Below are 25,953 nucleotides of genomic sequence, written 5' to 3' on the forward strand. Positions count from 1 at the left end.
CTATGCCACACAGGAGCAGCAATCTTATAGCGCATTTAAAATGTTTGCCATAATTTTACAAATACATACATGGTTATACTATCACTCACATCTCTGACAAGCCTCAAAGCCTATTTTAGGCTCACAAAACAGACTATTTGGAAATAACATATAAAGATTCAAATCAAACTTCCTGCAATATGTATGTGGGTTAGATAAAAATAGAGAAACCCAAATATTGTCAACGATCACATATTGTTGGGAATTCTACTTACTCGTTTTGAAGGACAGTGTTCATTCTTTTCATCTGTCATCTTCCCACTTTTAAGTGCTTTCCTTGGGTGCTTAATAGTTGTTTTTATGGCAGGTCGACATACATAGTTCTCCAAGTTCTTTGGAGGTTTTTTAGTTCTCTTAGCCTGAAGGCCAATTTTCAATTTTAAATTTCCCTCTGAAAAGTTTGTTTCTTTCACTGAAAACTGTTGCTGTGCATCAGTCAAACCATCATCTTTCCCCGTTTCAATGTTTCTTTCTCGATTCCACTTGCGAACATCCTCTTCCTCCTTTGTGTTGTTTTCTAGCTCTACTTCTCTCTTGCTGACCAGTGAACCAGTACTGATGGCAGAGGGACTCTTTCTTGAAAATCCTTCGGAATCAGAACCCAATCCTAACATAGCAGTATTTCTAGGGTCCATCACAAGCGTATGTTATTGCCAAGGAACTTAGGAAAATTTTACAGAACTGTGTTCCATAAAAAACAGGAATCTCCAAAACTTGCAACCAGCATCTCTTTCTCTGCAGAACAGATCATAACAAGAATTTATCAGAATAGAACTAACTACTGATTAACATGAGAAATGGGTATGGGGATAGAGACAAGGAGATCAGGAAGAACCCAAAATCACAGTTTAAAAGAAATCAGTGTTGTTCAAAATAAATTTAAATTCATTTAATTATAAATGAATTTAAAATTTCAGAATAAGTTTATCATTCTACAGATATCATAAACAAGCTGTAGTGGTAGGGTGCAAATCAACATTTAAGAACCACTGTTATAACTCAACCAAGAAGCTTCTGCAACTGATGGTCAAGTAAACACAGCCTAAGATAAAAATAATTTCATATATTTTAGCACTTCTCAGTTTCAAAGAAATTTATTTCTCACATTAGTTGAATAAAATCAGTTTCAATGAAGGTAAAGAATCATATTTGGGGCTGGTTTCAGTGCTCCAACCTATTATAAGAGGTCAGGTTTTTAGGGTCAGGACTCTTGGGCTGGCTCTGTTGCTAGTGTACATTTCAACTCTGAATTCATTCACTCATTCATTCATTCATTCAAAAATATTTCTGAGCACCTATCAAGCGCCAGGCATTATGCAACACCCCGGAAATACAATATTCAGCAAAACAGATCCAGTTCCTAAACTTACAAGCCTCATACTTTAGCGAGAAAGACAAATATTAAACAAATAATTAGACAAATGATTTATAACAACTGTTACGAAAATCTTGAAAACCAGAAATTTATTTTTACAAATTTTCCTAATAGCAAAGTCAGTTGGCATGCTTCAATTCCCCAAAGCCATAAATTATGTTTAAATCAGCAAGCCAATTTATTATTTTACAATAGGTAGTACACGTCACCTGAGAATCTGAATAATCTACACAAGGAAATCCCCTTCTCATAAATAAAGATCCTCAGGAAACCAGATTACCATATAATCAGAAAGATGACTAGTGAATATAATTATCAAAACAAAACAATTCACTATTCTTGAGGACTGGTAGACTAGTCTTTACTTCAAGCATGTATCTGAATCAAGATCCAGGACTGGTATCTGCAAACAGAAGAACATCCTATCCCTTAGCAAGTTCCACTTATAAAGAAGAATATTTCATAGTTTAAACTATGCACCTTAAGACTTTTCTTTCCAACAAAATTATAAGATTCTCAAGAACAAAGACATTTGATACAATTGTTTTACAACTCCTACAAGGAATGCAAATAAAATGCACAGCCCCATGATGGCACATAGCAAAAGCTCGATAAAATGCTTCAACAATTTATTATTATTACTGGTAATAGTAGTAGCAGCAGAATTTTAAACAGTTACTCCAAAAATACTGGTCAACTGACTAAACTCTTCAGTTTGTTCCCATCCTATTCATTCACGCTAACAGCTACTCTTCCAATCAGTTGACTCTGACAATTCTTGCTATCCACCACTTTGTAAAATAATACTTCATTATGACATTCAAGGCTTTTTATAATCTGGCTTTAACTATTCAAACTTGTTTATCCTTACTTCCCAACACACATCCCCTATAATTTAGTCAATTCAGTTTTCTTATTGTCCCTAACAAATCACGTTCATTTCTGCTTCTGTGCCATGTGCTTTCTTTCTCTTTACAAGTACAGTCCTGTCTTCTCCATGATATGTTCACAATCTTGAAATTCAACACTCTGGAAACCAAAAGTATTTTCATAACTCACTAGTGACAAAACGTTACTTGACCTGATCTGGGTCCATTTTCGTCTTAATTACAACAATTTCTGTGAATAGTCATACATTTCAATGCAGAAGTATTCATGATTAAGAAGTGTTACTCTAAGCACCAGGGTGGAAGCAACCCAATCTACATTATATTATCTTTCTAAAAGCAAAAAACAAACAAATTTTTGGATGATGAATTGCCGACTTATGTTCTCAGACCTACATTTAAGCCTGCACTGACCTGATCCTTCTCTGAATAGCTATTATTCATGTAGGATCACAATCTGGGTAACCAATTTTTTTTTCTTGCTCTACATTTGTCAGCTACATCCCCGAATAGACTACCATAATTAAAATGTAAGCAAGGCCACAATTGAAATTTCACAAGATTGTAACCTATCAATAACTCAATAAAAATAAATAAATAAATAAAAAATAAATTAAAAAAAAAAATGTAAGCAAGGCCAGCCCGGAGGCGTAGTAGTTAAGTTTGGGTGCTCTGCTTTGGCACCCTGGGATCTGCAGGTTCAGATCCCGGGCGCGGTGCATCCCATATAAAATAGAGGAAGACTGCCACAGATGTTAGCTCAGCAACAATCTTCCTCAAGCAAAAAGAGGAAAATTGGCAACAGATGTTAGCTCAGGGCCAATCTTCCTCACAAAACAAAACAAAATGTAAGCTTCATGAGGGTAGGGACTTCTTCTGGCTTGTTTACCACTACATTCCCAGCACCTGGGACAATGAATAGCACATATTATAGTACCCAATAAATAGTTGAATGAATGAATGAATTTTAAGGCCCCTATAGCTTCTAACATAATGTCTAGCATGTAGAAAATGTGTCTGTTCTTTTTTACATGACTTATCTTGTGTTAGAAACCCATATACACGTTTTTTCTTATTATTTGTTGATTGTATTTCATAGAGGTGGTTTTCTGTAAACTTACTAAAATATCTTAATTGCACTAGTAACAGCTTTCAAATCAGATACCTCTTCTGTCTCTGTACTATCAAAGATGGTCTAAGAAGAACAATCATGCTTCACTGATCTCACTTTATATTCCTGACCACTAACCTCAAGTGGACCCTTAGTAACACATTTCCCTAATCTATTCACCTCATCACTCTCCTAAACAACTATTTCGTATCATCTCCACTCTCACTGACTCTGCCTCTAATCTGATGACGGCAGCAGAAACAATCAGAACACTGCCACAAGCTCCTACCATGTATCTACTCACCTGTGTCTGTATCTACCGCCTGTGTCTGTGTTCCTATAGATTCTGCCTTCCTTCCTATTATAATATATAAATTGTCTCTACTTCCAACCTCTCCACTTGAGGACTAAATCCTATCCTTGTTGCCTTCTCAAGAGCATTATTCAGGCAACTATCCTCTTTCTCCCTCACATCATCCATTTCTCACCTTTCCTCTGGATAATGTCAATTAGCATGAAAACATACTACAATTTTTCTCATCTAAGGAAACTCCTCTTGACTCCATATCCTCCACCAGCTTCCCATTTCTCTGTTCCCCCATACAACAAAATTTCTTGAAAGGGTTGTCGATACTCCCCATCTCCAAATCCTCATCTTTTCTTTTTTTCTTGAACACATCAATCCACTTTCACCACCTCTCCACAGAAACTGCCAGTCAAGGTCACCAATGTACTCTACATTGCTGAGTACAATGATCAATTCTCAGTCCTCTCATCTTACTTGACCTATCAACAGAATTTGACACAGCTAAAGTTCACTTGACTTCCAGGATTCCTCTCCGGTTTGTTCTCCCTTGCTGGCTAGTCAACCTCAGTCTTCTTCACTGATTCTTCCTTTTCTCCTAAAGATTGAACTCTAAACACTGAGGTGCCCCAGGACACATACTTTCCTTTTCTGTCTATACTCACTTCCTAAATGACCAGAGTCAGTCTTTTGGCTTTAAATTCCATCTAACATTGATGATTCACAAATTTCTATCTCCAGACAGAGACCAGTTGAGACTTCTTCCTGGAACTCCAGACTCGTATATCTAAATGCCTACTTGACACACTGACTGGATATCTAACAATTAGGTCCTCTACATCTAACATGTGTAAAATCAATTCATCTTCGCCAAACTCCCCAATCTGTTCTTCTCACAGGCTTCCTCATCTCAATAAATGCGACTCCAACCAGAAATATTTAGGCCCAAGATTTCTAATCATCCTTGATTCCTTTCTTTTCTAATGCCCAACTTGTCCTCTGGGTCAGCAAAGTCTTCTTTACCTTCAAAATATATGCGGAATCTATTTCTCACTAATTTGACACTTACCAATCAGATCCCAGTGATAATATCTGACCCAGACTATTGCAATAGCTTCCTAACCAGTTCCTTGCTTCAGCCCCTGTATCTCTTTACAGGCTTCTCAACTCAGAAGCAGGGTGATCCTTTTAAAGCCTGTGTCATACCATGTCACTCCTCTGCTCAAAACCCTTTCAGTGGCTTCTCATCTTACTCAAAGTAGAAGCCAAAGTCCTTACAATGTTTTAAAGGCCCTATTTAATCTGCCCCATGATCCCCTCTACCTCTCTTCCATCATGTATCAGTTTTCTCACTTAGTTCCAAGAAGGGAAGACACAGATCTGCTCCTTCTGTTTCTCAAACACAAGAGAAATACTCCTACCTGAAGGCCTTTGCACTTATTATTCTGGCTGAGTAGAACACCCTTTCCTCTAATAATTACATGGCCTGCTCTTTCATTTCCTTCATGCCTTTTGCTATATATAACGTTATAGAATAGGCATTCCCTGATAATTCTTTATAAAACAGAAAAACACCCATCCCACCATCATCTTCTCGCACTCTATCCTGCTTTATTTCTCTTCATTGCTCTTCTCATCATCTCATGTATAATGTATTTATTTAGGGTCTATATCATTCCACTGGAATGTAAAGTCCACCAGGAAATGGATTTTTGTCAGGTTAGTTCAATGTAGTATCCCAGCACCTAGAACAGTACCTGGCACACAGAAGATGTTCAATAAATATTTGAATTAATTCCATGCCTTATATGGGTTATATTTTATTGGCTTCAATTTGTTCCTTTTCTATTTCCCCCCCTCTTTCTTATTTGTTTCTTAATTTCTAATGCCCATCCTGGGTTTCACATTATTAATGAACTGATGGACCTGCCATCAAGCTTTTTTGTTAGTTATTAAAACAAATCATTTCTGGAATAAAAACAAATAATAATTTACAAATTATTACAAAGTTACAAAAACAACTGCTTTTATACTACTCACAAGTACACACATTTTTAAATTTCCCCACAATTTTTATTTTTCATAATGAAAGAATTCCAAGTGTTACTATATACTTATAAAAGTAAAGCAGAATTTCAGTATTTCTTCCAAAGAACTTAAAGCATTTTTTACCAGCACTTATTCATTTTCAAAACATTCCACAGAAGGGTCTGGAAGAGCACGATTCTCTTCATTTTAAAAATGGAAAAAACTGAATCCAAGTGACACAGATTATTACATAAATAGGAGAATATCAATAAAGTGAAAATGAATTAATTTGAAAACACTGACCACTAACCTAGAAATGTACATAAGAATAGAGAAATATTATGTTTCCCTATCCAGGAGGAAAAAGAACAGTTATGTCTAAGGGCATATTCTTTGAATCCATTTAGACAGTGAGACTGGAAAATCATGACTGGCAAACCCCACATACCAAATTTAAGTGTTTCTAGTAAAGATAAATCCAAATTCTGAAGCTACTTCACAACAAAGAATGCTTTTTATCTGCTAAATGTAAACTGCTTGAAAAGCAGTCCCTATAGCAGCTGCCAGAACGCTGTTTTTGAACTTTCAAAGCAATGTTCTTTGTGAATGATACTCTTTCAGCTTTTGGAAGGATATCTATACAAGACTGATATTCTTTCAGCTTTTGGAAAGACATCTATACAATCTAAGTTTTCCATCCAGGGGCAAAAGAATGCCATGTTGTTACACAACTTATTCTGGTTCTACTACAGTACATTCAATTTAAAATACAGTTCCAAGGAGAAACACAGAACTAAGACTGCTAGAATCTCTTTGCTCAAAGAAGCAAATTTAACATTCATCTCACATGCAACTTCTGGATTTATAGTATGTTTTTAAATCACTGAAACAATTCAGAACAGTCTAGTCCAAATTCAAGGGAAACTAACACTAAATCTATAGCACGAAGCCCTTTCGCTCAAGATCATTTTAGCTATGAACAAAGCTTTTAGAAAATTACTAATTATATTAATAGCATACATACATTATATCAACACAAATTATGATAATCTAACATGTTAGATACTACTTATAAATTTACAAAATAAATCACAATTCATAGTGATTTATGAATGTCGCTCACTGTATATTCTCCAATATGCCACTAAATATCCGTGCAAGCAATACAAATATAAAATTTTCGAAAACTGCTCAAACTTGTTTTTCACCTCCATACCCTATTCCTACTATAAAGTAAAGACCACTCCCCACCCCACACCTCCCATAATAATCTCACATCCAAGTAACAAACAATGACTATGATAAAAAGAAACAATTCACTGTTGATACAGCGCTCTAGTCAGTGAGATACCACACCACTCTGGAAAACAATTCATCTATGTTTAGAGACCATTTTGTAAGCTACCCTGTCTATCATAAGGGGTGGGAACGGAATCAACACACTTTGATAGAACTCTATTTAGCAAGGCAATATAAAATCAACTATACATATTTTTAAGTACTATAAACAATGAGTCTTTAGAGTGGGTTCAACATTAGCAAAAGTAATAAAAATGCCTAAAATTTACTGAGCTCTTAATATGTGCAAAGCTCTATGCTAAATGTTTTGCATAGATTATCTCATTTAAGCCTCACACACCATGAGGTAGTTACTATTATTATTCCCTTTTAGAGATGAAAAAACAGGTTAATAGCCAACAAAAGGTAGAGCCCAGGTCTGGCTGGCTCCTCTTAAACACTATGTTATGCTGCCTCACAAAGATCATTTTTAGTCCTGATCTTATTACTCCTCTGTGCCACACTTGGCATATTTGCTACTTGAACCTCTCCCTTGGTCTCTGTGATGACACATTCTACTGGCTCTCCAAATACCTCTCTAACCATTCTATCATCTCCTTTATGGATTCATCATTCTTAACCTACCCTTTCATTCATTCAATAAATATTTTGAAAGCCTCAAAATACATTTTGAGACTTGGACACTGTAGATACAGTCATAAGTAATACAAATATGGTCCGTGGTCTCATGAACTTTAAATTTTAGAAGGGGAGGCAAATAAATGACTAATTATAAAATATGTAATTGTAACTTATAACAAATGTGAAGGTACTACTATACAAGGTAGTATATCAAGGGAACTTGGAGGGATAGGGAACATATCTTAGAAAGACATTTAATTTTAAGCTGAGACCCAGTCTAAGTAGGAAACAGCCAGGCAAAACGTGGAGGTGACAATGATCCAAAAATAGGGAACAGTATGTGTAAAAAGCCCCTGAGACTGTAAAGATAGACAGTAGATAAACCAAAGGGGAAATAATACAAAATGAAAATGGAAAGATAAATGAAAATAGCTTGCAAAGGGCCTTTCTGAGCTATATTAAAGATTTGGATCCAAAAAGAAGCTCTGAGTAGGGGAGTATGAAGATACAATTTACATTTTTTAAAAAAAACCTCTCTGGTTGCTGTGAAAGAATGATTAGAAAGACAGGAAATGTTGATTCTGGAATACCATCATAAGACTGACAGATTAGGTTGTTAGCACTGGAAATAAAGAAAAATGGATAGATTGAGAGGTATTTAACTGACATGATTTGTCAATAAGATGAAGGAGGGGAGAGAAAGAAAACGTGAAGACATGAGCAACTGGTGAACTGTATGGTGGTACCATTTACACACTCCTTCAACAAATATTTATTGAGTGCCCACTATGTAACAGGAACTGGGGATAGAGCAGTGTAAAAAAACACAAAAATCCTGGCCCTCAAGGGGCTGACATTCTAGAAGTTGTTTGCCAGGATAAGACAGAAAGGGGAGATCAAGAGTTCAGTAATAGAGATGTTAAATTTTAGATGACTATGAAACATTTAAGTGGAAAGGTCAAGCAGACAGCTGGAAATATATGAGCACGATATATACAGAGGAATGTCATAACTTTATGACAATAAAGTTAGTGAAGTCATAAGTTTTAACTTGGTAAGAAAGGTAATCTATATTATTAACTTTCTCTAATATGTAAGAATAACTTTTTTCTTTTTGGATAAGTATACTTATCTAAAATTACCACATTGCAGACAACAATGCTGGCAGATTTTTAGCTTAAAATAAGTAAAATCTAGCTTGTCTCATCTGTGATAAATTTTTCTTTGTGATCTTTATCAAACAGAGACTGTAATCACTGTTGTACTTCTCAACATTAAAAACTGGATATAAATTAACTATATAAAACTTAAAAAGTTTTTTAGCACATAACGCTCTTTAAAATTCTTATAGATGACCATTTATATTTCTCAGAATATATCATACTAGCTAAGTAATCATAGTACTACCAGATGCTCAACTCAGAAACCTGGCAGTCATCCCTGATTCCCTCATTCCCTTATTTTCAACCTTCAACCTAACACCAAAACTTGTGACTACCACATAAATAATTTTTGATTACATCCAGTTCTAATTTCACTGCCACTGACTAGTCCAAAAAACAATTCTTGCATAGAATACAGCATTAGCCTTCTAATTTCTTTGTATATCCAACTAGCTCTCCTCCAGTCCCTACTCCAAGATGCAGTCAGAAAGATGATTTAAAAAAACAATCTGATTGGGGCTGGCCCCGTGGCCGAGTGGTTAAGTCTGTGCGCTCCGCTGCAGGTGGCCCAGTGTTTTGTTGGTTCGAATCCTGGGCACGGACATGGCACTGCTCATCAAACCACGCTGAGGCAGCGTCCCACATGCTACAACTAGAAGGACCCACAACGAAGAATATACAACTATGTACTGGGGGGCTTTGGGGAGAAAAGGGAAAAAATAAAATCTTAAAAAAAAAAAACAATCTGATTGTGTCATTTCCTTGCTTAAAACCTTTCGATGGTTTCATATTAGACTTCAGATATAAAAGTCCCCAATCCTAATCATAACTTATAACTTAGATCTGCAGTATGGTACAGCAGTTAAGGACACAAACTCTGGATCCAGAATGCATAGCTTAGATACCAGTTCTACTATATCAATTTTGGGCAAGGCACTCCATGCCTCAGTTCTCCCATCCGCAAATAGAAACTGTTGTTAGGGTTCAATGAACTAATATATGAAAAGTATTTAGAACAATACTTCACACACTTTATCAGTGTTTACTTTTTTATTGTTGTTATTATCTGCTCCTACCTACCTTTTGTATCACCATTTCTTACTTGGCTATGAGCAGAGCAGGGGCAAATAACAACCAAAAAGAGCAAAAACTTGGGGCCAGCCCCATGGCCGAGTGGTTAGGTTCGTACGCTCTGCTTTGGTAGCCCAGGGTTTTGCCAGTTTGAATCCTGGGCGCGGACATGGCACCACTCATCAAGCCATGCTGAGGCGGCATCCCACATGCCACAACTAGTGGGACTCACAACTAAAAATACACAACTCTGTAGCGGGGGGCTTGGGGAGAAAAAGGAAAAACATAATCCTTTAAAAAAAAAAAAAGCAAAAACTGATATATGTGTGACCCAAGTGTTTTAACTACTTTTCAGTTCCTCAAACGTCTCTGTCTTCCTTCCTCTAGGAGAACACACAATTAGTTCCCTCTGCCTGGAACTCTCTTCCACCCCCTTCCTGGATGACTTCTACTCACCCTTTCCACCTCAGCTTAAAGGTCACTTCATTAGGGAGACACTTCCTAACCGTCTAGACCAGGGGAGATCTTCCTGTTAAGTGCTCATGTAGCATACTGTAAATCTCCTAACATTCATCATACCAGTAAGTTATATGCTTAATATCCATTATTTTCCACTAGACCATTTGTTCCATGAGAATAACAACCCTGTCTGCCTTATTCACTGCTATATCCTTAGCAAAGTGCTTGGAACATAAAAGGTATTCTACAATATCTACTGACTAAATAAACATACATATTATTATATTTTTGATCATGTATATAAAGACTAAAAGAGAATAGACAATGAAAATAAAAAATTAAAGAATTCATATTTTTCTTTAATCTCATACTGTTTTTACAATTTAAAAAATAAGCACTATGTATACCATCATGTAATTTGCTCTTCAAAAGTAAAAGAGCAAGCAGTGTCCTAACTGGTTTAAGATGTTTTACATTAAACCACTCAATCACATATATTACATAAATCACTGAAATCACAAAAAACTACAATATCTTCATGAAGATACAAACAAAATTTGAATGATGTTCCTAAATAATTTATACAACATAAACTACACTTGCAAAGTTGGAGAAACTAAGATTTTTTACTCAACTACAGAACAATCCTTCATTTAAAAGACAGTGACAATCACCAGAAATTCCTAATTTTCAAAGTACTAATCACCAATAAATCTAGTTATTTTCATGTTTATGTACTGTATATATTCCTTCAAGTCCAAGATGCCACTGATTTTACGAGGCTTCATGAATCAATGACCACATTTTCAGGAGAAAAATTTTTAGAAACCACTACCACATTAAATGTAATTATCAATTGTGTTATTTCCTAATTTCAGAAACTTTAACTCAGAGGAAAGAATTTGTCTCGTGACCAAAGAAACACCATATTACACCAACAAACTACTACTAGAAGTTTAGAACAGGAAAGTAAAATAGCAGAAATAATTTACAATTAGTAAGCCATAAGAGGAAAATACATAAAGCATTCACAAAGCTAAATCCTAAGGAAAAAATTATACTTATTGACTGTTAAATAATCTCATCAAACTTTGCTTAGCTCTTCCTGAGAAGCAAAGTTAACATGGATCAAATATCTAACTTCATTTCTGTTTTTTTAAAAAAGGTGGGATGGGACTGTGGTTGCAAGGAATGTACAGGGACACTGATCTCTAACCTAGAGAATTCTAAAATGGCAACAGGAGGGAAGTAGAAGTTACATAAGAAAGATTATCCCATTAACGAATTATTGTATTTTGACAAGGGTTAGGGGCTGTCAACTCAGGGCCAATGCACATGGTTGTAAACTAAACAAAAGAGCCACTTCCAAGAGGGCATGATTCACACTGTAAATATCTTACATTTGTTTTTTACAAAATTTTTCTGTGGAGAAATTGGAGTAGGAATGTAAAATGGTGCAGTAGCTTTGGAAGACAGTCTGGCAGTTCCTCAAAAGGTTAAACAGAGTTACCATACGACCTGACAATTTCACTCCTAGATATATACCCAAGAGAAATGAAAACATATGTCCACACAAAAACTTGTACACAAATGTTCATAGCAATGTTATCCGTACAATGGAATGTTATTCATCAATAAAAAGGAATGAAGTATTGATACATGCTATAATACAGATGAACCTTGAAAACATTATGATAAATGAAAGTAGTCAGCTCCAAAAGACAACATACTGTATGATCCCATTTATATGAAATGTCCAGAAAACACAAATCTATACAGAAAGAAAGATTAGTGGTTACCTAGGGCTAGGGGAGAGGAGGAATGCCAGAGATGGAGAGTGACAGCTAACTGGTACCAAGATGAAATGTTCTAAAATTAGATAGTGGTGATGGTTGCCTAACTATCTGAATATACTAAAAATCACTGAAGTACACACTTTAAATTAGTGAATTGCATAGTACATGAATTATATCTCAATAAAGTCGTTTAAAAATTTTCTTGCAGATCAAAATAAAGCATGTTGAGGAAGGGGGTTCCTTTCCTACTTTGCATAAAGAATATAGGTTAGTGGTAGTCCTGTGAAAACTTTTTTCAATTAATTTCAATATGGAAAGAAGCTGATTTAGTTAATATATTTTATTGCATGGTGACCTAATTGGCTATCCATTTGGAGAAAACAAAGATTCATCCTTCACGTTATATACAAAAATAATGTCCTCATGGATTTAAGAGCTATATGCAAACATAAAAGTACTTGCAAAATATCTGTGAATATTTCTATAGCCTATGGTGGAGAATCTTTCTTAAGCAAACCAGGAAACGAGAAGCCACCAAAAAATACTGATAGATTTGATTATATAAAAGCATTATGTATCTGTATGGTAAGACATTGTAAACAAAATTAAAAGACAAACAATAGATGGGGAGAAAACACGAAAAACGTTTAATCTCTCTAATATACACAGTTATTCTATAAACTAGTAAATAAGAAAAGACATACAAGAGATATACACATGCAATTACAGAAGAGAGAAATGATCAATTAGGAACATAAAAACTACAACCTCACTAGTAGTCAGGAGGGTGTGAATTAAGCAAGATATTTTCACTCATCAGTTTGGTTGAAATTTAGAAGTCTGATAACTAATACTGGCAGAGTGTGAGAAAATGGGCACTAATGGCCACCATCATTTTGGAAAGTAATATTTACAGTATCTACTACAATTTTAAATTTTACATACTCTTTGACTTCAACAGCAATTCTACTTTTGAGACTCTATCACAGAAAAATAAGAGCATCAATAAACGGAGATTTATTACAGCACTCCTTAATGTGGCCACAAAAAAAAAGTTAAATATATATATATATATATACATAAACACACACATACAAAATACAGATAGCCATGTCTGCTATTTTTAAGTAAAAAAGCAAGTATAATCTCCTATTTGTAAAGAGTAGGAAAAAAATACATGTATTTATACACGCATAGTATGGATGATTATATACTAATTGATAGCACTGATTATTTAAGGGGAAAGGTTTGGAAGTAAAAACAAAAAAACCTTTATATAATATTTTTTCTTGATCTATTACAGAATTTGTATTAGCTTTATACTTAAACAAAAATCCAATGAAAACATATTTTTTTTTTTAAAGTTTTTATTTTTTCCTTTTTCTCTCCAAAGCCCCCCAGTACATAGTTGCATATTCTTCGTTGTGGGTCTTTCTAGTTGTAGCATGTGGGACGCTGCCTCAGCGTGGTCTGATGAGCAGTGCCATGTCCGTGCCCAGGATTCGAACCAACGAAACACTGGGCCGCCTGCAGCGGAGCGCACAGACTTAACCACTCGGCCACGGGGCCAGCCCCAGTGAAAACATATTTTTAAAAGATTTGAAAAATATGTAGCTACCATATGCACACATCTCTCAAAATCTTTTTTTTTTAATTTCTACACAAAATTGAGAAAACTAACCCAATAAGTTCTGAACATACTTTCTAACTCCATTATTCTAGTACTGACTAGCTCTTTTCTCAATAGATTCCTCTCCTCTTTGTTTCTATTCAATAGACTACCACCTATTACATACCTTTTTATCTTTTTATTTATTTTATTTTATTGTGGTAAGAACACTTAACATGAGATCTACCCTCTTAATAAATTAAGTGCACAACACAGCACTGCTGATGAAGTTGTAGAGATGTCTAGAGCTTATTTATCTTGCTTGACTGAAATTTTATGCCTGTTGTTAAGTAATTCTCCATTTCCCCTATCCCAACTACATAGCTCTTTAAACTAGATCACCATCCTTTTTTTAAGGGAAAAAAAGACAAACTGGACTTTATCAAAAATAAGAACTTCTGTTTGTCAAAAGACACCACCAAGAGAGGGGAAAAAGCAAGCCACATATTAGATGATGATATTCACAATGAATATATGATAAAGGAATTGCATTCAGAATACATATTAAGACCAGGTACTTTATAAAAGAGGAAGTCCAAATGTCCAACGAACACCTAAAAAGATGTTCAATCTCAACAGTCATCAGGAAAATGCAAATCAATACCACAATGAAATACTATAACCCACCAGAATGGCTAAAATTAAAAAGAATGACAACACCAAATGTTGGTGAGGATGTGGAGCAACTGAAATACCTATACATTCCTGGTAGAGTTAGAAAGTCATACAATCAATCTGGAAAACTGTTTGAAAGTATTTACTAAAGATAAAAATATGCTTACCCTGTAGCCCAGCAATTCCACTCCTAGGTATATGCCAAAGAGAAATGAATGCATATTGTTCACCAAAAGAGAAGAGGTGGCCAGGTAAAGCTTCACAGCATCAACTTGAACTTTGTCTCAGAAGATGGGTAGGTGTTTTCTAAGCAGCCAGGCACTGGGAGGAACATGAAAGTCATGGAGATATAAACGAACTGTATTTGGGAATGGTGGCAGTTCCAAACAGCTGGAGCACAGGGTAAGAGGCCCAGTGGGACACAAAGCTGAAGAGGTAGGCAGGAACTTGGAGAAAGTGCAAAACAATCCCTTCTGCCAAGGGATATAGTCAGGTTGGGATTTAGAAACTGTACTCAGAGAGGTATGTGGGATGTAGCTAGGGAGGCTAGGTAATTGTGGGCAGAAAGCCAATCAGGGTGGGCCATAGATAAATAATTATCACTTTGCTGCCATTTTACTGATTCTGGACAAGAATTACTTTTCTTATACCCAGCCTGCCATTCTAACATTGGTATGTTGCTTTATAACTGATGATTCTCCAGAAATTATTGCATTACCAAAATGGTGAAGGGGAAAGGAAGGTGGACAGATGACAGACAGTCCAGCAAAGATTTACTTAAACCACCATCCAACCATCACCGTCCTTACATGAGTTTATTTCCATTTTTAAGAGCAGTTTCTGTTGAAGAATAGGTAAAGAATGCAACTGTCATTTCATAACACTCATAATTAAGATGCTTATGAAACAAGGGATATTAACCTACAATCAAAATCGCCTATGAACTCCCAAAAATAATGTACCAAAAATTTTATGTGCATATGTGCACTTTTCAGGAAAGGGCACAAAGGTTTCATTACATACTTAATAGGGCCCATGACTACTACCACCACTACCACCACCACAAAGAGTTATGACGTTCTGTTTTCAAGGCCAGTTTCTAAGGTAAGGTACAGCAGAACGGATGCCCATGAAACTAGGGGGTGGCCATTTTTAACCATCTTCTAAGCCTCAGTGAACAGTTTCCAGATTTTTGTAGAATATATTCATCTAGAAATATTTTTAGAGCCTTATCTGAATTCCAAATCACATCACTATCTTAAACATCTCAGTTCTACTTAAGAAGATCATCTGCAAACTATCTGGAAATTTTGGGGTAATGTTTTCTTAACACACCATTTGCCTGGAAGAGAAAGGCTCTAATGCACACAAACCAATGATTCTCACTTTGACTTGGGAAAAAGAAATCATCCATGATATGGATCCTTAGTTCTCTGGTGATTTCTATAAAATAGCAACAAGAGGCCAGATAAACCCTGGGGAATACATTGTTCCCCTCAATGTTCTGGAATTAATTTCTCTACCTGGACTGACAAAGTCCAAAACTACTGGTCTTATTTAGGCATAGTCCCAGTTCAACAGATGCGCCCTACATTTTCCTAATGGTAGACGTGGATTGGCAAGTGTGAATTCATGTACTCAAGCAACAGTATCTGTTTCATGCATTAGCTAAGAGGACTTCCGACACATTTTTAAATCAACAATAAATAATCTATATGCTGTGACTGCCTTTATTGTCTGTTATTTCTATTTGTTTCAATTTCTAACACCTCAAATACATTTAAATAAATCCTTACCTACACCCAGGAAATATGTTCCAAAATATGCAGCAAGTCAACCTAAACAATATTAAGCCCCTAATATTCACAAGTATTAGATCCTACACATGTATCCAGGATATTCGATGTTTTGACTCATTAAGTCCACAGATGAAAAACCAGCTTCTTTAAAGGAAAGTTTAACAATGCCCAATGATAGACTAAATAAGTAATTAGAAGGCAGTTTGATCTCACTTTTATTCTGTAAATTTTCAAAGCTAGAAATGGTTATCATGTTAATGGGTAAGGAGCTTCATGTCTTTTGATACCTCATTCATCATTTTATAAACTTGTATTTATTTGTTTTACCTTATGTTGCCGTTCACAATGGATATCTAGGAAGATAATGAGCAATCTTTTCAGAGTAAGCAAGCAGAAATAGGCACTCTGGTTCTAAATTTCGTATAACATGAGTGTTCTGATCTCTGCGACACAAACAGCTGACAGATAAAAAATAGCAATTTGTTGATCAACCACTTTATTATTATCTCTATGTCTTGACTAGTTAGTACTTGTTAGGTTTTCTTAGTCAGGAAGCTATTCTTAAAATTATCAAAAGATTCTTTAAACCTAGTATTCTTGATTAAATTTCTCTAAGTGTCAAGAATACCCACAACTGAGTCCAAAACCTTCAACCCTTCTCTATCTACATTCTCTCTCCAGGTTATCTCATCAAATCCCATGGCTCTAAATAGCATTTCTACACAGATCAACACCCAAATTTATATTTGCCCTGACCTCAAGACTTATACATCCAACTGCCTACTCAATATCTCAACCTGAAACACTTAATAGAAAACTCAAAGTCAGTATAGCAAACCAAATTCTTAATTTCTGCACTCCCACAATCTGCTTCTTCCGATGTTCCTCATCTCAGCAAACGGCATCAAATTATTGAGGCCATCATTGGAGTCATTCTTGACTACTCTTTTACTCAAACCCCACATGCAACCTAAGTTATCGTCCCCACTACTTTCAAAATATATCCCAAATCCATCTCCCAAATCCATCTCCCTGATAACACTCTAGGTTCAACTCCCAATCATCTCTTGCCTCAAATATTACAATGGGCTCCTAAGTGGTCACTCTGGTTACACCACTCTTGCATTTCAAAGTGCATATATTAGATTAAGTCACTTCCCTGCTCAAAACTTTCCAATAGCTTCCTGTCAAATCCAGAATAAAACCTAGACACTTAGCCAAGTCTTGTAAGCTCCTACATTATCTAGCCCCTGGCTACCTCTTCTACCTAACCTCTTCTTTCCTATTATTCTTCCCTGCCTTGTTTACTCTGTTCCAGCCCCTTCCTATTTCTTAAACACACCAAACACACTACTGTCTCAGGGCTTATGCTCATGCCCCAGAGAGCTGCATGGGGTCCTTCATATCATTCAAGTCTCTGCTCAAATACCACTGCCTCAAAGGACTTCTCTAACCACCTAACATCCCCTTACCCTATTTACATTCCCTGTACAACATTTATCACTGAAATGCTATGACATCGTATCCATTTATTTAATATTTTACTCAATAGAAAGTGAGCACCATGAGGGCAGTAACTTTTCACTGTTTTATTCACTGCTGTATCCCTTGGGCTTAGAGAAGTACTTGGTATAAAGCATATAATTAATATTTGTTGAATGAAAGAATGAATATCCCTTCTGTTAGAAGGCACAGGATGCAGAATGCTAGTTTTTATCTGACTCTAAACAAAGGTCTTAACCCACTGATATCCCAAGGGACTAAGTGTCCAATAGATTGCCTGGATAAAACGTAAGCACACAATAAAGATTTCTCAAGAGGAAGAGATTTCTGGCCTAGAATTGATTTGCTCTGGCATAAAACAATCATATCCCAAGACATTCCTTCAGAAATCTCTAGTATACCTTAAGAACAAAAGTCTTGCTTGAACCACATGTAACATGACGAGAGCAGTATGTTAAAGCAGTACTGAAAGATCTTGTCCTGGAAAAAGAAAATGAAAATGGCCAAGGACCTTATTTTGTTCAGCACTGTATCCTAGTGCCTGGCACATAATAAGCACTCAATAAATACATGTTGATCTTGTTTCTGAATCAAATGAGATTGTTTAGTGAAAGAGCTGGGTTCCACTTTAGAAGAAGAATGCACTGAGCTCCTAAAACTCAAAGGAAATACTGATAAGCTTTAAAAAAGGAACTGTCAAAACCCAACCCACTTCAATTCAAAGACTTAAGGTTGTCCACGCCTATAGATCTAAGATATATCCCTGTTCACTTTGGAGACAAATTCTTGATTTGGTAAGAAGGTAAAAAGAAGCCAACACAAAAGCCTAGTCTCAAGTTAAGTGGGAATTACTTTCATATTCAAAAGTAAAATTCACATGTGAGGAAAATAAGATAAATTGAGAATTAGAAAAAGCATGTACACATGTAAGGAAGTTGTTTACATATACTTTCAAAAATGTATTTTGCATTAATTTTTCCTCTCATAGGAAATATATATATATAAGGGAGGTAATTTGTTTTGCTAAAAAAATTTCTCTTTTCAGAAAATGAAGAGGAGAAATAAGGGCAAATTTGTATTCTGCACTTGCTACATGAATACATTATGCTAAGCACTTTACACATATTATCTCGCACAATCCCTCAACAACCCTACACTGTAAGTATTGTCGTCATTTTACAGTCAAAGAAATCAAAAAACATAAGTATTTTGCTAAAGATTATACAGTCAGTAAGTAGCAAAACTGGGATCTGAGCCTAGTCAATTTGATTTCAGAGTCCATGATCTTAATCACAATTTGGGATTTTCAACAAATTGTGGGGAAACATACCAATGTGGAGGCTCAGAGATTTGTTCGTTATTAAGAAAAGCAATTATACGTTTATTTTATTTGGCTGGATATCTATTATAATCAAGGCTTGATTAACAAATGCTGAAGGAATGAGGTGTATTGCAGTAAAAATTTTCTGAGTAAAACATAACCAATTATTTTCTTGATTTTAATCTTTGTTAGAAGCTATCTTTAACTGCAACAATATACTATTTTGTCTAAGTAGAGTGTATTGAACATGGTTCATCTTTATTTTGTTGATGATCTCTAAGTACAAAGGCCTTTACAGAGCAGTGAAGACAAAGGAACTCACAGGAGAATGGGTGGAAAGTATACTGATCCAAACTACAGTCCCCTGAACTAATTCTGCTGTTATACTCAATTTCATACCTTTGCAGATGATCTTCCTTTACCCAGAATGCCCTCTCTAAGCCTTACCGAATAACTCATATTTATCCTTTAAAACCTGATTCTTCCCACTTGTAGGAAGCCATCCCTAACCTTTCCTTTTTCCTCACAGATTTAAGAACTTCCTCCCCTCTCTACATGTATTACACTGTATATTGTAATACGTTTGTGAACATGATTCCTCTTACTAGATTCACAACTCTCTGAGGCAAAAAAAAATCATGTCTTTTTCCCCAACACCTAAGCATAGAAATGGGAATGGAATAAGCATTAGAAAAATGTTAGTTGGCTGAATGATGAATGATGAATGAATGAATGAATGAACAAACAGAAGAAATATCTGTTAAACCAAACTAAGCCCTAATCTTGTTTTATATTTGAAGTTTTTTCTCAAGTTAAACACACAAATGCAAATAAAATTAACTTAAATCTCTAACTCATTGCAGTGTCAAAGTGATTACTGTCTTTTTCTTCGATATGCTTCTGCATCTAAACTTTAACTTCCCAACCTGTATTATCATTTAGCTTGATGGAATCTCTACTTGAGATTTATATCCTCCAATCTCCTTTGAAGACCCTTCTACCACATATAATATTCACTCAATAATTATTATACATGACTGATTCACTCCCCTCTTTCCTCAAATGTCAGAGTTAGCAGTTTCTTCGTCCAAAGACAATCTTTTAAATTCTCTCCATTCGGCCCTGTTAGGCTTCTTATATCAGTAAATATTTAAACTCTGGAGCCTAAGAAACCTTATAATAAGGAACATCTCCACATTCTAAATACTGTCATTTACACCAAGAATCCAGGATATAGCTACTTTATGATCTGACACATGGCCCACCTGTGGTCTTAGGACAAATAAAACTGAATGGGAACAGCGATTTGGTATCAAGTGTGAAAAAGATAGAATAAAATGTAAAACAAGAAGAGTAAGTCAAAGATTCATGATTTATTTACTGTAGGACTATAACATAAGATATAACAAAAGATAAGTTAACCAAACTTTCACTAATGATGGAACTCACATTCATCTGAATTATAATATAACTGTCAGCCTACTGCAGAAGGAAAGGATATCTATCTAAATTCTACTTTACTAGCAACCACTTCAAATCTCTATACTCTGATTCATCTTTGTAACTCAAAAGGAGTATTTACTTTCTTTTCTACAATGTTTCTACTCATTATGATAATTATCCTTTGTAACATACTTCTTATTTAGCAACTTAAGATATGGTATGGATTTTCAAATGTCCACAATTAGAATTTCAAAATTCAAAACAATGTACATTTCATTCTCTTTTAATAGCAAGTTGATTTTAGATCAATTTCAGCTCCTGTTCAACATCACTAGTATTATCTGATTTTTTGTGGTACGTGGATCCAGTTAGAAAATGAAAAGGCACTAAGAGAAACTAGAGAATGTTTTTAGGATCTTGTCACTATGACTAAAAAAACCAAAACAATAACAAGTAAGAGACATTATTTCTTACTTGTGTGTTTGAAAAAAGCTAATAAGCTTTTCTAGCAAACACAGGAACTAACTGTTTGCATTTTTTAATGAAAACATCTAAAAGCAGTGAGGTGAATTTCTATTCAGCTCATTCCTTCTTAGTTTGTAAAGGGAAATCCTATTAACAGGTAATGCATAACAGAAGAATTTGGTATAATTAGTTTAGTTCCAACTATCATCAGATACTTTACTTAAAAAGTTCATAAACCTAACTATGGAGAAATAATTCCTCATTTAAGAGTGAAAAGAATGTATACACTTAAGTATTTATGGATGAAATGAGATAATGTCTGGAAGATTTGCTTCAAAATAAGCAAAGAGGGGTGAGGAAGAGAGGGTAGTAGATGCAGATATAGCGTGATAACTGGGTGTTGATAACCGTTGAAGCTGATGTTGAGTACACGAGAATTATTATATTATTCTCTTCATTTCTGTATGCTGGAAATTTTCTATTTAAAAAATGACCAAAATTAAAATAAAAAAGTGTATAATCTTGCCATCAACTTGGCATATATCTGAGAGCAAACGACTAAAAACTATGCAAAGCAAAAACAATTAATGCCGAAAATAAAATCTTACAGATTCTTCAAACATAAAAAAAGTTAGATGTTCAATGAAGGAAATACAACTCTAAAAGAGCAGTAAGGTTATTCGTTAAATTTCTGTCATCACTTGAAGTCATAACTTATTCATTATGTTATGTCAACATTACACTGCCATTAACACCCCCAAAGAGGTAGTAACTAAAAAAGTGATTTCTAAAACATGAAATATAAGATTAACAGTTTTCATTAACTAAGATGACAAATTGTAAATATGAAGATCTAACCTCTCCATACAAAAGAATATAAACAAAAAGAATTACAAGAAATTTAAAGAAAAATTATATTTTTAAAAAACCCTAGCAATATAGCTCAAAACAAAACAAAAACTACTTCCACTACCCTCTCTTATGGCGGCCAAGTTTAAGACATCTCATGTTTCTGGAAAGGCTGGCACAAAAGTAGACCTCACAGCAGATTTCGGTAAGGCTGTATATTACCTTTAAAAGACTTAGACCAACACACATAACTCAAATAGCAACATGAAATTATTTAACTAGAGATGCACCACCTACACATATGGAAAACTTTACTGTGTGCAGGCAGACCATTTTGGGCAGGATTGAACGTGACCAATTCTTTATTCACAAGGTACAGAAGACGACTTAGAATAAAGCCTCAAGTAGCACCGCTAATACTGTAAAGACACAGTGCCTAGCAAGATATAGGTAAGTTATGCTCCGCATTTTAGAATACAACTCAAGAATAGGACATGAAAATCACTTTCCATTCTTGATCCGTAAAGATCCTGAATAATTTCTTGTGATTATTACAAGCATTATTTTTTAAATTATGGACTATCTCACACATAAAAGCGACTATACACATATGTGTTTACAGGCACAAATATATACACACTACACACATATATAACATGTTGTAAAAAGGAAAAAAACCCATGAACCTACTACCCAAGTTAAAAATTAGAGAAAATATTAAACTTTTCACAAAGTTATATGACACTTTTACACAGAGGACATGACAATAAAGAGAAGAGACAATCAGACCATTTTTCTCAGGATCTCTCCACTATCTTACTGAATCCTGTCCTATTAAAACACCTTTCTGAATTTCTTCTTCTTTTAAAAATGCAGTAATTACTTTTAATTCCCAGTACTAGATTCATGGGCAGTCTGTCAAGTAGCTACTGGATTGTACCCCAGAAGTGTTTTCTAGATACACATATATTCAAAAATGACATTAAGATCTTTTTACATAAACTCACTATAGAAATACATCCAAAACAAGATAAGGAATGTAACCAATGTTTGCCTCCTTTTCAAACCAGAGTTCCTTCATCCAAAAACATCAGATGATACCAAAAAACACTTTTTAGCTACAAAGTTGCATACAGAGTGTGAAGAATTTATAGCTTCCTAAGAATAAGTAATGGCAAGAACTCTCAGCTATTAAGTCATGAAACCTCATCTTCTACTCCTCTTTGTCCTTCTGAAAGCTCCTGCCATCACACAATTCATAGCTTCAACTGGATTAAAATCTCTTCAAGGACAGAGGTCATATATTTTATTATCCATCTTTGTGTCCCCCACATAGAATTAACTCAATAATGTTTGTTATAACTACGATAAACTCCAGGAAATGAGTTTTAGAAGACCTCAGTCCCAATGCAAAACTGGAAAGAGATGTTTCAGAATAAAAAAAAAATGAAAAAGAATAAAGCTATAACATTTGTGCCATATTATATTCTCTCATCACTTAATTCAGAATGAGGTACTAACACTGCAGAAATAAGTTCGCAAAGAATAAAGAATAAAATAAAAAATAAAAAACACGGATCTTAAAATTCTCCTTACTGTCAGCATGCTCAAATACTGGCAAAGAACCTTTCATCTTAAACTCACATCAACAACTCCACTCTCAAACTATATATATGTTTTTAAAAGCCTTTCAAAAGAGACCTGAATATAAACTGGTTCTACTTCATTAGAATTTAAGTTCCTGAAATTGTACGCACAATTTGTGTGATTGTGCTTATGTTCATTTTCCACAGTGAGGGTCTTTCATCAGATTCTCAGAAGAATAAGTGACGCCAAAAAACCTTAAGAACCACTAATCTAGCATATCAAAAATATTCCATTTTCCAGAAAAATAAAGTTAAGTTGGCTTAGTTCAAATATTCTTCCTTCATATTCATAGAGGGGATCCTTATTACAAAATTAGTCTTTCGAAGAATTCCTTCAGCCCAGCCAACAACTTCCAATATTCACAGGCACATAGATCAACAATTCCCAGATCCCAAAAACAGTTTACACATATATGCCAAAAGAAAATGCAAAACAAGGCACACTCTATCACAAACTGGCCATCCTGTTAGATTCTTAAATACACTTGTATCGTTCCATATTAAAATGTCTGGAAGATCTAAATTCCCTCCAAACTGAAAAGACTTTTGAGGAAGGTCTTCTAGTTTCAATTCCACCCTGACTTGTCTATCTCGCTCGATTTAATATATTATCACTGTCGAGACAGGCCCCCTCATATGTACCCAGACTGTTTCAATAGGGTCACCTTGATTATTCTCACCCCAAAGCAGGAACTGTTTATTGAGTATTCAATAAATATTTGTTGCACGAATGAAAGAAGATCCTTCTTCCCATACATTTAAAGTTAAGCTGTCAGCCCCTGTGCAGTTGCTCTGGTATAAGTTAAACTATGGAAGACATCCCTTCCTCAAACACACCAGCTCAAGTGTCAGAAATGCTCTGCTTCCTTCATAAACAACAAATAACATAATCATGCCACCTGGCAAGGACAACCTGCGTTCCACATACAGGTCTGACATAACTGATTTCTACCAAATACAATCCAACCAGTCACATATGCCGTTATCTTTCCAGTAGACTCAGATTTGCCTGACAAAGACCTCCTGAGGCAGCAGGGAATGGTGAACAGACTACTGGACTAGCAGTCAAAACATCTGAGTTACAGTTCCAAGTTTGTCACCAATTTAACGTGTGACCTTGGAAAAATTATCTCTTTATGCCTCAATTTCCTATTTTGTAAAATGGGAGAAAACACCTATTCTACCATTTTCACAGAAATTTAGAATTACAAAGAAACTGAAAGAGGACTGTGAAAAATACAAAAGCATTATTCTATCATAAAACGTTAATATAAACTCAGGTCAACAAAAAGGCCATCTGTTCTTTACACTCTCATAGTAATTATTCCGTTAAAGATATTCTGGGCCTTCACATTTACACAATTCTCTCTGTTCAAAAGAACAAACTATTCTTAAGACCCTAAGTGGCTTAAGTTTCTCCCACATACATACGCTACACTGTCTAAATATTGCCGTCACTTCTCTTTTCCAACAAGTAATACGGCGCTCCCAATCCCTAAAAGACACACACACATCAACCAACAGGGAATATCCCAAGTTTTATTTTAAAAATAAGCTAACTTATAAGGGGAACTCCATTACACTTACACAAATACAAGCAAACTCTTCCGGAACACTTTCCTGCCTTGCATACACACACAAACACAGCCGCTATACACCAAGAGACCATCTGTCTTCCAGACTAAAAACATGTCTTTCCATGTACAAACTAAACAGTAACATTTATTAAACTTCTAACACTGAGATCATTCTGTCTTTCCTACATACAGTTCAGCATGTCAGGGACGCCACAGACCTGATCGTACAGGTAGACTACTCTCAGAAGATCACCCCTCCTGCCACTCTTATCCCTTAACCAGACACAGTCTGGACTATGGGGGATGCTCCAATCGTGTCTACACAACACACAAACTAACCTGTCAGGGGCACAGCCGACTCCGCCTCCACTCGCTTACTTTCCCGCCCCCTCCCCCAAGCCAGGAGCCCGCCTGTCAGGGACACCCCTTCAGCCCCGCCAGGAGGGACTTCCCGGTAAGCTCAGGATCCCCTGCCCTCCTCTCCCCTCCCCCATCCTTACCACCGCTCTCCCGGAGGTTCAGGTCCGGGAGATGACAGTAGCTCGCAGGAAGCCACGGACTGAGTCGCGGAGGGAGTACTTAGGCCCAAAGGCCTCCCCTGGCGGTTCTACTCACCGTGTCAGAGGCCGAGGCCGAGAGAGATGAGAGTGCAGGGAAGTGGGGAAGAGGGGGCGGCCGCCGCCAGGCTCCTCCGCTTCCCTTGGTCCACAGCGGATCCCTCCCGCTTGTCAGGAGGCGGCCAGCGGGTGAGCGGACTGGCGGAAATGCGAGAGAGGAGAAGGGAAAGGCGTGGGGCTAAGCAGGCGAAACTGAGGGGAGGCGGGTCCCGCAACCGAGACGGGGATCGTCTCCCCCTCCGCAAAGCGAACCCAAAATGGCGGCGGGAGCGGCGGCGGCAGAGCGGCGGCGGCGG

The 25,953-nt window shown here is 35.9% G+C and overlaps 2 protein-coding genes across 13 annotated transcripts in view; one reads left to right on the plus strand and one right to left on the minus strand.

The window, feature by feature from the left end:
• The window catches only part of ASH1L (ASH1 like histone lysine methyltransferase), a 199,998-nt gene that overhangs the window by 173,656 nt on the left and 389 nt on the right, over positions 1 to 25,953 (minus strand). For 3 of the 9 annotated variants that reach the window (XM_070497873.1, XM_014837019.3, XM_070497872.1), the window contains exons 1-2: positions 25,656 to 25,794; positions 255 to 774 (exon numbers count right to left, since the gene is read on the minus strand). In XM_070497873.1, the coding sequence (XP_070353974.1) occupies positions 255 to 674 (420 nt within the window). In that variant the 5' untranslated portion in view covers positions 675 to 774; positions 25,656 to 25,794. Of the gene's footprint in view, positions 1 to 254; positions 775 to 14,604; positions 14,759 to 25,540; positions 25,795 to 25,953 lie in introns of those variants that run through there. The other 6 variants (XM_070497868.1, XM_070497869.1, XM_070497866.1 and 3 more) reach the window with 5 other exon arrangements.
• The window catches only part of DAP3 (death associated protein 3), a 37,161-nt gene continuing 36,644 nt past the window's right edge, over positions 25,437 to 25,953 (plus strand). For 2 of the 4 annotated variants that reach the window (XM_070497888.1, XM_070497890.1), the window contains exon 1: positions 25,437 to 25,494. The gene's annotated coding sequence lies outside the window, so the exon portion shown is untranslated. Of the gene's footprint in view, positions 25,495 to 25,650; positions 25,787 to 25,953 lie in introns of those variants that run through there. The other 2 variants (XM_044758593.2, XM_070497893.1) reach the window with 1 other exon arrangement.

This window comes from Equus asinus, chromosome 25, assembly GCF_041296235.1.
Source record: "Equus asinus isolate D_3611 breed Donkey chromosome 25, EquAss-T2T_v2, whole genome shotgun sequence".
Classification (NCBI taxonomy): domain Eukaryota; kingdom Metazoa; phylum Chordata; class Mammalia; order Perissodactyla; family Equidae; genus Equus; species Equus asinus.